General features: G+C 44.4%; 1 protein-coding gene across 2 annotated transcripts; it reads left to right on the top strand.

The window, feature by feature from the left end:
• Positions 1 to 3,113: 3,113 nt before the first annotated feature.
• Positions 3,114 to 14,287, top strand: Mks1 (MKS transition zone complex subunit 1). Of its 2 annotated transcripts, XM_005321588.4 has the most exons (18): positions 3,114 to 3,273; positions 3,643 to 3,752; positions 4,919 to 4,989; positions 5,390 to 5,545; positions 6,534 to 6,631; positions 6,833 to 6,961; positions 7,224 to 7,328; positions 8,186 to 8,294; positions 8,707 to 8,763; positions 9,803 to 9,845; positions 10,090 to 10,155; positions 11,190 to 11,260; positions 11,588 to 11,657; positions 11,756 to 11,863; positions 12,565 to 12,698; positions 13,228 to 13,310; positions 13,395 to 13,492; positions 13,585 to 14,287. In XM_005321588.4, exons 1-18 carry the CDS (start codon positions 3,194 to 3,196, stop codon positions 13,674 to 13,676), a joined length of 1,680 nt encoding a protein of 559 aa, XP_005321645.1. In that variant the 5' UTR covers positions 3,114 to 3,193; the 3' UTR covers positions 13,677 to 14,287. The 2 variants fall into 2 exon arrangements, with proteins under 2 accessions (XP_005321645.1, XP_077898430.1); XM_078042304.1 differs by lacking the exon at positions 13,228 to 13,310.
• Positions 14,288 to 14,364: the final 77 nt, after the last annotated feature.

Raw genomic sequence — 14,364 nt, 5'->3', positions numbered from 1 at the left:
AAGAAAGTGGCAAAGGGCAGGGAACCCATGTGCAGATTTATCTTGTGTTAGACAAGCGTGAGTGGGCAATCTCTCCTCCCACCTTCTTTGGTGCCTGTCAGGGTTGGGGATTGCAGCCCTTTAGCTGCCTTCTCTCAGCAAGAGAAATGTGTTCCCGTTTTTTGGGGGGAGGGTGGATAGTCCCCAAATTTAGTCTGTTTTTCAGGTACCAAGTAGGGAGGGAGAAGAGAGACTGGAGGGCTGTTCAGACGTTGCTCAGATGAGCCCAATTTAGGAAAGAAAAATTGGCAGAGGAGCTGGGGATGGGCACAGAGATAAGGAGGCAGCACAGTTTAAAGGATTCATATGTTTGAGTCAGACCATGTTTTTTTAAACTTTAAACACAGCTTATCGAGGAGTCATTGACATTGCACGTGGCTAAGTATGTGCGGATAGTGCAGATAGGTTTTGACACAGGTATGCTTTGGTGAAAACTGCACACAGTCAAGAAAATGAACAAATCCATCATCCCATAAAGTTCCTCCGTTTTCCTTTGGAATTTCTTCCTGCTGACTCCCACCCTCCATCGCCTACCGGACCCCAGGCAGGAACACTAGTCTGCTTTCTGTCACTATAGCTTTGCTTGTGTTTTCTAGAATTTCAGGTCAATAAAATCATATATGTACCCATTTGTCTTGTTCCATTCAGCATAATTATTTTAAGATTAATTCTTGTTGTTAAGTGTACCATTACAGTCAGAAAGAACTTGACCCAGGAAATGCCCTTTTGAAACATATCCTCCATCTTAAAATAAGAGCCACCTCATGGTCACTGTGACTCTGCCTGACCTAAACTCCAGACAATACTCCATCATCAAAGAAAGGAAATTGTTGTCTGGGACTGGAATCCTGAAAATACCTGGTTCGACATGGATCAGTGACCACCTCAAAGAATGGAGGTGACAACCACAAGGACCCTTCCTTGACAACCTCCTAGCAACAGCCTAACCACAAAAATGCCCCCACTCCTTCACTCCTCTGTGACTTCCCCAGGCTGTAAGTAGAAGGGGGGGTCTCAGTCTCTGCTAGGCCTCCCTCTGCAGGTTTGTACCAAATAAACCGGTGTTACTATTAAGCTCCTCTCTGTTTCCTTCATTTGGTTCTTTTCTTACAATTAGCCCATTCCTCAGGAGCACTCTATTGTCAAAACATTTGGAATATAAATTCAGGCTCTATGCTTCCTAGTCATTTGACCATAAGCAATTCAATTGGTGTCTTGATTTACAAATATGTTGTGCAAGTCAGTTTTCTTTTCTTTCTTTCTTTTTTTTTTTTTTTGGCATTGTGATCAAAATACCCAACAAGAACAACTTAGAGGAGGAAAAGTTTATTTGGGGCTTATAGTTTCAGAGGGTTCAGTCCATGTTGAGCTGATTCCATTGCTCTGGACCCCAAAAGAGGCAGAACATCATGGAGAAAGGGCACAGGGGAGCAAAGCCACTCAGTTAATGGCAGCTGGGAAGCAGACTGACAGGAGGAGGAGCTAGAGACAAGATAGATCAACACTAAGATAGGCCTCCAGTGACCTCCATCCTCCAGTCATGCTCCATCTGCCTACAGGTACAACCCAGTGCAGTGGTCCTTTCAAATTATTATTCTATGAAATGGATTAATCCACTGCTTAGGTCACAATCTAATCATCTTATAATCTAATCATTTCACATCTGAACACAATTGCATTAATATGGGAGCTTTTGAGAGATTGAGACATGCCTCATATCAAAACCCTAACAGATGTGAAATGGAGATAATAATATTTAGCCTTTATGGTGGTTTATGCAAATGTTTCTTAAACTAAAAAATTTCTCCAAATAATGTGTTATTTTAGAGAGAATACAATAAATGTCAACTCTGAACCATCCTGGTTGGGAAGAGGTTGTAGAAGGGCTACCACTGATGTCACAGAAAGTTTGGCCATTATGCTGTGTGATCTAAAACTATGCCTTTCAATGAGATGTTGGAAATGAGACTGGTGGAGAATCAGGCCATTCTTGATATCAGGGTATAAACTCTTTCTAGAATCTGATAAAAACAATGAACTTTTTCCAGAAAATGCCCCATACAGAATGCTAGAAAAGATCCCACTTATGGACCTCAATTTTAAGAATCCCAATTTATAGAATCAGTAAGCAAAGAGAAAGCATAAAAATCCCAAGGGGGCTGTGGCTGTGTTTCAGTGGCAGAGTGTTTGCCTTGAATGTGTGAGGCACTAGATTCCATCCTCAGCACCAAATAGAAATAAACAGAATACAGACATTGTGTCCATGTATAATTTAAAAAAATTAAAATTAAAATAAAAATCTTGAGGCACTCAGGGCTTCTAAAGCCATATAATCAAACTGGCATGAGATTCCTGAATTTAGGGGACAATTGCTTACTCTGTTAGGGAGTAACAGATGTCAAAGGTTTACAGCTGTTGACATCCCCACAGTGCTGGAGAGCCAGACTTATGTTGTATTTGATTGATACACCAAAAAACCGCGACTTCTAAATAGCACTTTGTTGGTATTTCAAGGGGCCAGTGTAGTATCTAAATTGGCTTAATAGCTCAGAACAAATACACCCAGGAGAAGAACCAGTTCATAGAAACACCTTTTCCTTCATTACTGCTGGTTTTCTTTCTTTCTTTTTTTTTTTTACCGTCAACTTCCTTGGTTCAGTGAGTACTAACACAATGATTAATAAATCTGACACATTCTTTTTCCTTCCAAAAAATATATTTTCGTGTCTGCGTAAGTGACCTAATCTTCTGACTCCTTTAAGAAGAATGAGTCCATTCTTTCAGTCACGTCCACCGATTTTCAGGCCAAAGTTTTTATGCATTCAGTGGAAGGCAGTGTGGTATAGTGGGAAAAGAGGACCGCGAAGATCTCCCGGGTCTGGTCCCCGTCACCATTTCCCCATATATATGAAGCGGGCTGGTGGTGGTGCCTATGTTCTCAACTGAACAGCGCCTCCAGTCCTGTCTTGGGCCGCAGAACCCCGGGAATAAGCGCTCTAGAACGTGGCAGAACGCTCCGCCTGGGCTGCAGCGCCAGGAGCAGTGCAGCGGCGGGAGCAGCGGGTTGCGCGCGCAGCTCCTCCACCTCCGACCCAGCGTCTCGGTTGCTAGGAGAACTGGACCAGGCGCGCTTTCCGGCATCGTTGCGGCGGTCATGGCGGAGGCCGTCTGGAATACCGACACTGGGGAGGCAGTGTATCGCTCCCGGGACCCCGTATGCAACTTGCGCCTCCGGTAGTTACACCCTAGCCCCGGGGTTGCATGCTTTTAGGCCTTCAAATAATTCGAGCCTAGACTTTTCCTTGTTCTGAGGCCCACTTCTGCCTACAGTCCTAATCAGTTGCTTCTCGATCTTTGCACAACTCGCACTACCCGGACCCTTCTCCGCTCACAGCCTTCACAGGTCCTTTCAAATCTTTGTCGTCCCCAAAGCTCTCTCATCCTAACTTCCCGGTAGTGCCCCGCTCCCCACCCTCTGAGTTGTCTGCAATCTGCACGCCTTTGCAACTCCACCTCCTCAGTTTTGTTTCCTGATCCTCGCTGTGTTCATCTTCTGGTTGAATGTCTTGTAATACAAATTTTGGGCTTCTTTTTCCTTGACAGAGTTCATCTGCAAAGAATCACATCAAGCAACTTTCTTCATTACCAGCCTGCTACCCAGTCTGGGAAGGACATCATAGACTTAGGCACTTTTAGGCCTCATCCAACTGCCAGTGGGTGTTATCGTGGTGATGCCACCTTTTGGGGGTCTGGGAAAGTGTCTGGGACAGTAGAGTTACCTCTTAAAACAAACCCAGGCAATCTTAATGACTATGTTGTATTGTGTATGAAAATTGATTAAGATACGATTCCTCTCATCAAGATACTGATCCAAATTGTGGTCAATGTAGTGAAATCACAAACACTATACTTTTGATACCTTGTAAATTTCTCTGGCAACCTGAATACCATCGGGACTTTTTTTTTTTTTTTTTTTGTCTAAGAGAAACTGTGCTTCAGATTCTAAATATACACATAAGCACTTTTAAGAACAATTTTAAAATTGAAGACTACTTGAAAAACATGCATTTGAACGTTCAGCTCCTTCTAGCTCTAGCATTCTTGGATTCCCTGAGAGTTGGTTATGAAAGCATGTCAAATAATATCAGCACTAGAGAAGTTATGTGATTAGCAGCTACGGGAACAAAAGATTAAGTATTCTCAGTAGATCTGTTTCCTTATGGTGACCTATTTGAAGTGTTCTTTTGATTTTCCTTATCCAAGAAGCCAAAAGAGTGAGGAAGAGAGGGCAAAGTGCTTACATGAGGTCATTAGTCTTTCTGCTCTTGTTGTTTCTATTTAGAAGTGTTTCTGGGAAGAAGTATAAGCTGATGTGTTGTGAAACATGTGTCTCTGAAAAAGGCAAACTCATCCAGGAGTGTTTTAGATTTGGTTCTTTAAAAAATCATTTGCTTGCCTTCCCTGTCCTCTCCTGATGCTTGTCTCCTAAATGACAGTGTGATTCTAGATATGGCTTCAGGAAAAGGGTAGGGTTCTTATCTAGCAAATGCAGACAGTTAGGACTAAGGAAGGACTGCTCTTCGGCATATATCTAAATTTCATTTCCTGACACTGAATTAGATAAAGTATCTTCTATAAAACAAGACCTTTTATTCAGATTAGAGTAATTAAGACTCCAGATTCTAATCTTAGCTTCTACTCATACTCTTTGGAGTCCATCCACAACCTCTCTAGCCTTTGTTTAGATCAAATGCTTTACAAATTACTGAACTCCAACTGGTTTTATAGCAAATACAAGAATATGGACTTTATTTATAATCAACTTCAAGAGCAAGAAGTGCTGGTTTGGCTCAAACATTTAACTCTGTTGTCTTTGGAGGTGGACACCGCCCAGATGAAGATGAAGAAGAAGAGATTGTGATTGGATGGCAGGAGAAGCTCTTCAGCCAGGTGAGCCATTGTCACTCATCTGCTCATTCTATATCTACCTGCCTGGTGACACATATTGCCATCTGATTTCCAGAAAAACTGTAATGATTTATACTTTCCCCTGTTGTGTTTATGTTGACTGATTGTACTAACTACCATTACTCAGATTTATGATCCTGGGTAAGGTACTTCTTACCTCTGAGCTGTATGCCATCTCTAACAGAGTTGGATTAGACCATCACTATAGCTCCTTCTGGCTTCTAACATTCTTTTATTCCCTGCCCTCCATCATTTAAATAAATAAGAGTTGATTATGGTATGTCAAATAGTATCAACTCTGTAATAATGATTTGATGAAACAGTTATAGGAACAAAAGTTTGAAGTATTCTCAGCAGATCTGTTTCCTTATGGTGACCTCAGTTTGAAGTGGATCTGTACCAAAATGAAGCAGCTTGTCAGAGTCCTTTGGATTATCAGTACCGTCAAGAAATTCTGAAGCTGGAGAATTCTGGTGGCAGGAAGAACCAACGAATTTTTACCTATACTGACTCTGACAGATACACCAACTTGGAGGAGGTATTGTTCTTTATTCAGGTGTCATAACTTCCTTCTTTGTCTTCTCTAGTTTCGTGGCCTTACCAGTTCTGTTTATTAAAGCAGAAGCCTGGTAAGTAAGGGAAAATCCAATAGCCTGTCTAGCAACTTCTATGAGCTTCTGGCAGCCAGGCTGAACTGGAATGAACACAGACTGCAAGTTATGAGGCTGCTATGTGGCTGCTGTTCCCCTCTCTACCTGCTACAGGGCCTGGGGAATCAGACAGTGTGCAAACTAATAAGACAGTCTGTGAGGTCTAGAAATGTCTAGATGAATTTCAGCCCAAACTCTGAGGGTATGCATTTGAAGAGGAATTTAATGTGCCATAGGGAATGGCTTGTCATCATTTTGTCTGTTACAACATACCCTGTAGACCTATTTTACATTTCTTCTTTGTATATGTTCTGTTTTGTCTTGTCAGAGAGATTTTAAAATCATTGAAACTAGATCCTCTATTTTCTGATTTCTTTCCTTTTTTTTTTTGTCTAAGTGAAAGTTTTTGAAAGATTAACATGCTTTTTTCAGGAATTCTATGAGTTTGGGGCATGTAAAATTTGGGTTGTCTGTTTTGGAAAAGCAAATAAAAATATGATTGGTACTCAGTTACCCATGAGAGGATTTTCCACAAAACATTTGTATCCCATTTGGCATTTTCCCAGCCATCTACTTAATTTCAGTGTATACCATAGAAACTAATCTAACTTTTTATTGGCGTGTGCTCAGAGAATGCAAACCAATTTTAATATTAGCATAAATAACTCATTGTAAAATTCAAGGACAAAGACATGATAGGAGTCTTCTTTGGGTTGTCCGTGCCTCTCTCCTGTTCATTATTGTGTATAACTGAGGTGGCTGTGCCTGTTACATTCAGGTCCTGGAGGAGGTTTTAGAAGAAAGACTTCCCTTCAGGTGCCTGGCCCCACGTGGCCCTGATCAGATGGCTTTCACAGGGCTACTCTCTTTTCCCAGCACTGTCAGAAAATGACCACTGCAGCCAGCGAGGTGCCGTCATTTTTGGTTGAGCGAATGGCAAATGTCAGGCGGCGACGGCAGGATAAGCGAGGGATGTGAGTGCGAGTTTGTGTGTTGGGGGGGTGGCTGCAGGGCTCCTCGCTGTCCTCCTGTGCCAATGTTCTCAGTATTTCCATCCACTGGAGCTTCCCATTCTGCTATGCACCTCCAACCGGGGTGTGCTCCCCTAGGTTCCCCTTCAGGCTTTTCAGGGGGGGAGGTGCCATGGAAGTGACCCTTTCTGTGGTCCCTCCCAGGGAAGGTGGCATCTTCAAGTCACGCATGGTCACCTGGGAACCCTCAGAAGAGTTTGTCAAGAACAACCATGTCATTAACACCCCTCTTCAAACAATGTACATCATGGCGGATCTGGGACCCTATGGAAAGTAAGTCAAGTTCTCACTGCCAGCTCAGGTCCCTACCCCTTCTGTCACTAACCATCCTTTCCTGTAACGGTCACCTGGCGGATATGGGAGGGAGGATCTTCTTTGTGTGTGTGTGTGTGTGTATACTCAGAAGAAAGTCTTTTACCACACTACTCCTCATTATATCCTCTGTCCTCTCCCTGCAGAGGGCTCATTTCTTCTCTTGTTTCCCTGGAGGAGGCCCTGTGATCCTGAACCTTGATGTTGATTTCCTGGTTTCTAGGCTTGGCTATAAGACCTATGAACATGTCCTCTGTACCCTGAAAGTGGACAGCAATGGTGTGATCACAGTAAAACCTGACTTCACTGGCCTCAAAGGACCCTACAGGTGAGGGGAGGGAGGAAGGGGTTGTGAAGTCTGGCATTCCTTCCCTGGCTTCCCTTCTTGCCCCGAGTTGAGGAGATTCCCAGAAAGTCCTACATATGTTCCAGCTTTCAAATTCCCAAACAATGGTTCACATTTTGTTGTGGGTAATAGGCCATTAGGAAATTGTCAGAAAATGTGCAACTAGCTTGAAAGGGATCTTTTCATTAGCATAGTGACCTGAAAATGATTCTCCACACTGCTGAATATAAACAGACCGACCAGAACATGGAGGCGTAAACTCAGTCAGGCCGGGCTGAATTTGCTTATCTCTAGCTGATGTAACAGAACCACAAGTTATAAACTACCTGGGCCAACCTGTCTGTTTTCTAGGTGAGAGGACTGGGTGCCAATGATGTTGTGCTTTAGGATTTCACTGTGACTTTGAGATGGAAATAGGCTCAGAACCTCTCTAATCTAGTGTGAGGCCCTTTCTGCTCTGCCACTTTGTACTCCTCTCCTAGTCATCACTAAGGCCACTTTCATCATCATGAATTGACATGAGGGGTATGGCCTATGACAGCTCATCCCTGGGCTGGATCTGGAGGGTACCTTATCTCTATCATCAGAGGTGGTCCTTTTGTGGTCTTTTTTTTTTTTTAATTTTTTATTTTTTTAATTGGTTGTTCACAACATTACAAAGCTCTTGACATATCATATTTCATACATTAGATTGAAGTGGGTTATGAACTCCCAATTTTACCCCAAATGCAGTTTGCAGAATCACGTCGGTTATACATCCACAATTTTACATAATGCCCAATTAGTAATTGTTGTATTCTGCTACCTTTCCTATTCCTTTTGTGGTCTTGACCTTACAGAATCGAGACAGATGGGGAGAAGCAGGAGTTATGGAAGTATACGATCCACAACGTGTCCTCCCTTGCACAGCCAGAGGAGGAGGAGCGAGAACAGCGCGTGTTCAAGGATGTAAGAGCCAGTTCATTCCAAGTCCCTGTGTCTGGGAGATGAGGCTGCCTCTGAGGGGATGTCAGCAGTTGTTTGGGAAGAGCCTTGCCCTTCACAGCCCTCTTCTGACCTGGAAGCGGACATATCAGACAGAACTTTTGATCTTATCATAATATAGTAAGAATAACAGTGGCATTTATTTGAGTATTTATCATGTCCTGTGCCAGGCACTTCACATGCATCAGTTAAGCCTTACCACAGCCCTTTGAGGTGAACAGGTGAACACTTTTAAAAAGTGTCAGTGGCTGGGATGCTTGGCCCTGAGGCTCTCGCTGCCTTGCCCATTATTGTTTCTTTTCTCCCTTCCATTCAGAAGGGAACCCTGGTTTGCTTTGAGCTGCATCTTGAAGTGTGGTTTGGTTTTTTCCCTTAGCTTTATGGCCGACACAAGGAATATCTCAGCAGCCTCGTGGGCACTGACTTTGAGACGGTGGGTAGCATGGCTTCCTACAATTTTGTAAGGACTGTCTGACTGTGGATAGTAATAGTACCTCTCTTGAAGGTCTCAAAAATATGCTATGCATTATAAAAGAAGGCCAAAAGAGCAGCAGAGAGGGTGTAGTCCTTATTAGGTGTTTGAAAACATTGACCCAGAACCGTTAATGCCTTTTTAATAAGGTCTGAAAGGGTGCATATGGGCTGAGAGTGACTTTCTCTGGGATGAGATGAGGTTGGGAGGTGGCAGATGGGTATTGGGTGGTGAGAAGAATATGTCAGGGATTGTTACTTTTTAATTCTACAAATTCAGGTGGGTTGGGGTTTTTATCAGTGGTAACACATTCATGTATTATTTATAGTTAATTTTAAAAATAAATATTAGTATGCAAAAATGTCTTCTTCACTCTTCATGTGATATTTTTCCAAACTTCCCCATAAAGAGAAAAGGCGTTTCAAATATTTTGGCTCTTAAAAAACAAAAGAAAACAGCTTGGAGAGGTTATTCTAGAGTCTTTGTATGCCTTCCTCAACCCAGGAGCAACACTGCTGTCCCCCCACATGCACACTGGAGTGTTGTTCCACTACTAGATTTGGGAACAAGGAGAACTATTCATTGTTCTCTCCCCACCCCCATAAAAATTTACTTGTATTATTTTCATATTGTGCAAGCAACAGATATCCTTGTTAAAGAGTTAGGTAAGACAGAGCTGATTGTAGTGGTGCATGCCTATAATCCCAATGATTTGGGGCAAGTTTGAAGCCAGCCTGGGCAACTAAGCAAGACCCTGTCTCAAAAAAAAAAAAGAAAGAAAGAAAAGAAAAAAAATAACCATCAAATAAACAGGGAGTGCTGGGTTGTAGCTCAATGGTAGAGCACCCTTGAGTACTGTTAAAGAAAGTTCAACAAGACAGATACACAACTAATTGAAAAAGAAAACTCAATTTCTTGACCTCATCCATCTAAAGGGTTTCTGCTTCCTATTGCTGCTATTGCTTATCTTGGTAACTTTTCCCTCTTTTCTCCACCTTAGACCGCCCCAGGTGCCCTCCGGCTCTTTGTAAATGGAGAGGTGGGTAAGTGAGATCATTTGATGCTTGGGCAAGAGTCCATTGGAGGGGTGGGTTATCTGTGCCACCCTGGGCTACCTCACACCTTATGATGTCTGCAGTACTTGGGAAACTTGATGGGTCTTTCCTGGACATACAGAGGGTTCCTGGCCCTCTGAAGGTCTGCTTTCAGAACTTACAGGCCTCTGAGTGCTGAGGGCTGAGGGTGGTAGCACAATAAGCTGAAACAATTTCCTCTTTTCTCTCTTAGTTTCCGCCCAAGGCTACGAGTATGACAATCTCTACGTGCACTTCTTTGTGGAATTGCCAACTACTAGTAAGTGATTTTCCTAAGTCTCTCCTTCTGTACCCAGTCTGACAGTTCTAGAGGCATTCAATCAGGCTTCTTTCCCCACTCTTCATTCAAGTTCATGGATCACTTCTATATTGCCAAATCCAGTGGTGACTTTCCCCTTCCTTAACCTCCCTGAAGAATTTGACATAGCTCACTTTTCTTTGTTTGGTACTAGGGTTTGCACCCAGGAGTGCTTTACAATTAAGCTACATCCTTGGCTCTTTTTTATTTTGAGACAGTCTTGCTAAGTCGTTGAAGGCCTCCCTAAGTTGCTGAGGCTAGCTGTAACACTCTTCACACACACTGCCATCTCTCGCCTAGTCAATGCATCTTTCCTGACTTATCCTCTTGCTTCCTCTCTTGCTCCCCTTTGCAGTTCCTTTGCCACATACACCGTGGCCACACTGAGCTTTTAAAAATGCAAACAACCTGTGTCTCATTTAAGTAGAAAAACCAAGCAGCTTCCTCACTCACTCAGCATAAACCCAGTCCTCATACCCTGAAAGAGCTGGTTCCTGCTTATCTCTCCCCTATAACAGTCCAGTTATTCTTCCCTTTCTTAAACATTGCCAACTTCATTCCACAGTAGGCCTTTTCAGGACCATTTCCTTTGTCTGAAACTTTGGGCTATGTCTTCGCTTGGATGGTTTCTCTAGAGTTTAAGTCTCATCCTGTCTCTTCTGAGGCCTTTTCTCACCCCCACTCTAAATAGGCCTCCAAGTCACCCTGTGCCTTTTATTTGTAGTGTAGTGCTCATCACCACCTGATAGTCTGTTATGTCTGGTCTGCTCTTCCCCCACATGCACACTGGAGTGTTGCTTCATGAGAGAGAGGCTCTTTTCTATCTGGTCAGGGGGACAGTCCCAGGATACATTAGCACATAGCAGGCACTCAGCAAATGGTAATGGGTGATTTATCACATGAATAAGTGAATGAGTAAAGCAGCTACTTTCTTTTTTCTGAAGGGCTTGCTCTCCTCCTAGGTGAGCTTACTGTGTCTGGTCTTTGGCTTTCAGACTGGTCAAGCCCAGCAGTCCAGCAGCTCTCAGGAGTCACACAGACCTGTGCCACCAAGTCCCTGGGATTGGTATGGAGGATGAAGGAGGGTATATGGAAGGGAAAAACGGTTTGCTTCTGAGGTGACATTTGAAGCTATTTCAAGCCAACAACACTGAGGAGAAGTCTGAAGTTAGGCCTCACCCTTCTGTGTGGACTGTGCAGGGGCTGCCTGGCCTCTCTTGGTCTTTTTGAAAATGGCAGAGGCTTTGTTTGGCTGTCCCTTTGCCTCTTAGCCTCTTATTTCCCACTGGGGTGATAATTTTTCTTTTTTGTATGCAAAGGTAACCTTGTCATTAGCCACAGGGAGAACATATTCCAAGTGAGGCCTTGCATACCCTATGACACTCTTTTTTAGGACAAGGTGGCTTACTTCTCCTACCCATTCACATTTGAAGCCCTCTTCCTCCATGAGGATGAATCTGCTGGTGAGTAGCTCAGCAACTGATCCTGGATCTTGGTTCTCCAGGCCTGTGCTCTCTTGGTGAGGGCCTATGACCTGGACGCTTCCCTTGCTTGTTCCCAGATGCACTCCCAGAGTGGCCTGTGCTCTACTGTGAGGTCCTCTCACTGGACTTCTGGCAGCGGTACCGTGTGGAAGGCTATGGGGCTGCGATGCTGCCTGCCACCCCAGGTAACCTCTTGTCCCTGCCCTTTAGATGGCCCATATGCCCCAGGTCCTGAGAACAAGTCTAACATTCCCAAACGGTTTGAATGCTACTGGTGAGAAGTAAGAATAATTAGGAATCAGAAGTATCTAATCTGAAAGAGTCCTTGTTCCTTTGAGGAATTTCTTCCCCTTCCATTAGAGACAGCTAAGTGAAATTAGAGCTAGCTTTCCTGGGACCGAGCAATCTGGTGGTCTCTGTTATGTGCTCTGGGCTCCTCTGGTTGGATTTACAGCCTCTAGGGAGAAGCTGTGTGGTAGGTGGGCTCTTGGCGTTTGTTTAGCTAATGACTCAGCATTTGTTTTTCAAATAAAAACCATGGTTAATGAGTGCCAGACATCATGCTAAATGCTTCTCATTCTCCCAACCACTCAGTAAGGTGTAGGTGTTGACATTATTTCCATTATACTGAATGAGGAGAAAAGGCTCAGGAAGGTTAAAAAACTTGTCCTGTCCACACAGGTGAGCATCTACAGAGCTAGGATTTGAATTTCTGTCTGATTGGTTTCCAAGAACATGCTGTTAACCACTGTGATATCATACATCAAAGGACAGGTTGTCATTGACCAGGAGTGTGAGCAGCATCAAGGCCTGTGTCATTGCTGGGGAGCCATTGAAGGGCCACATGCCCTTCACAGATCTGGCCCCATTCTCTTCCCTTGCCCAGGCTCACACACCCTGAGAGTCTCCACTTGGAGGCCTATGGACCTTGGCCCTGTGGCTGAGCTGAGGAGATTCTTCATCGGTGGTTCTCTGGAGCTAGAGGACCTGTCCTATGTGCGGATACCAGGAACCTTCAAGGTGACTTGCCTCAGGGAGACTTTATGTTGGGAAGTTGTGTTCCTATTTCTATTCTGTAGAAGGTAGGGTCTGGGTTAAGGTCACTCTCTTAGTTGTTCATCACTTCACTATTACTTTGACCCTTCTTCCCGTGGCTTAAACTGGAAATCGTGGCCACATTTTGAATGAGGTACAGATATGTACACTGCCATCCTAGCAGGTCTCTTAGAGATTTCCTCTGGTCACTGTCGGAAGATCTGGCCCCTTCTTCCTCCTCTTACTGAAGGACTCAGTGATCAGATGTGATAAGGAGTCAAAAGAGACATGTAACCTGCTATTCTCAATAAGGTTGTAATACTCCCTGAGTTACAGTTAGGAGCATGGTGCTAGCCTTGCAGTATGTGAATGGGGGGCGGGGTCTGAATGATGGAATGAGGTTTCCCAACAGCTGCTCTCCCCAAGAATGAGGATAAGAATGGCAGTGAGGTTAGCAAGGCTCTCAGAGTCTACAGTCTACTGAAACTGATGCTGTTTCTACTATGTGCCCCAGGGGGAGCGCCTGAGCCGCTTTGGACTCCGCACAGAGACCACAGGCACTGTTACCTTCCGCTTGCACTGTCTGCAGCAGTCCAGGTAAGTGACCCTGGACCTCTGCCTCGGGCACCTCATCCCTGAAGGCTGGAGAGCAATGTGGCCATATGATGGGCTTCCCTGCAGGGCCTTCATGGAGTCGAGCTCCCTCAGGAAAAGAATGCGGAGTGTGTTGGACCGTCTGGAAGGATTCAGCCAGCAAAGTTCCATTCACAATGTGTTGGGTAGGTTCCTCCCTCCCCAGCTGCCACCTAGAGTCAGAGGGGCCCCGTTCCTTCCCACACCTCACTATATGCAACATCTCCTTTCCTTGCAGAGGCCTTCCATCGAGCCCGGCGCCGCATGCAGGAGGCCCGAGAAAGCCTCCCCCAGGACCTTGTGAGCCCCTCAGAAACCTTGGTCACCTAGCTCACTGCTGCTGTGGCCTCTGGCACAAGAGGACAAGACAAGGGATATGTGAGGCTGGCATTCTCCTGTCTCTTCATCTTTCTTAAAAGAGACCACATTGGCCTGCCAAGAACTGGAAGAGCCTGGAAATTCCGAGGCTGGCCCCTCTGCCTAGTCTTCATCAGGGTCCTCTTCCTGCCATGTAGAAAGAAAGCAGGAGCCCTATGTGGCCCCCTCTTTATATTTTAGCTCCAAAAATGGACATCACAACAAGGCAGGCTTTTTGGTCAGAAACTGGTTTGGATTGACCCCATAACCTAACCTTGACACAGCCTCTTTTCTGGCTTGTCACATAGTCTCACTAGCAGAGGGTTGCAGAGATCTCTGGTTTCACAGCATTTAAAAATGAAGGCTTCTTTCTTTCCAGAAAGGAGGAGGGTAAGAGAGATCTCAAATCCCTGGCTGGTGAGTTTCAGGGCAGCTTCATTCTACTGCTTGGGGCTTGCTGAGTTTAGGATATGACTTATTTATGGAATAAATGAAGGCTGAAGGCAGTTCCCAATCCTTTCTACTAGATGGGTGGTATCTATTATTATGGTTTTTGCACATAAAAACTATTTATATTGACTGAAGTTCTGTGGCTATTTCTCTGCTCAGGTTGCCAGCCTGATTGAGCTATTTGTAATGTTGGCGCCCTAATGCCTCCACC

This window comes from Ictidomys tridecemlineatus, chromosome 3, assembly GCF_052094955.1.
Source record: "Ictidomys tridecemlineatus isolate mIctTri1 chromosome 3, mIctTri1.hap1, whole genome shotgun sequence".
In the NCBI taxonomy this organism is placed as follows: Eukaryota; Metazoa; Chordata; class Mammalia; order Rodentia; family Sciuridae; genus Ictidomys; species Ictidomys tridecemlineatus.
The sequence above is the reverse complement of the archived record's forward strand: the minus strand, read 5'-3'. Positions and strand labels throughout refer to the sequence as shown.

Bases quoted from the DNA above. Each gene is read 5' to 3' on its own strand.
- Mks1 (XM_078042304.1), top strand. From the start codon at position 3,194: ATGGCGGAGGCCGTCTGGAATACCGACACTGGGGAGGCAGTGTATCGC. The intron at 10,156-11,189 runs GTAAGTGATTTT...TTTGGCTTTCAG, and splicing joins TGTGGAATTGCCAACTACTA to ACTGGTCAAGCCCAGCAGTC. The intron at 12,699-13,394 runs GTGACTTGCCTC...GCTTCCCTGCAG, and splicing joins GGATACCAGGAACCTTCAAG to GGCCTTCATGGAGTCGAGCT.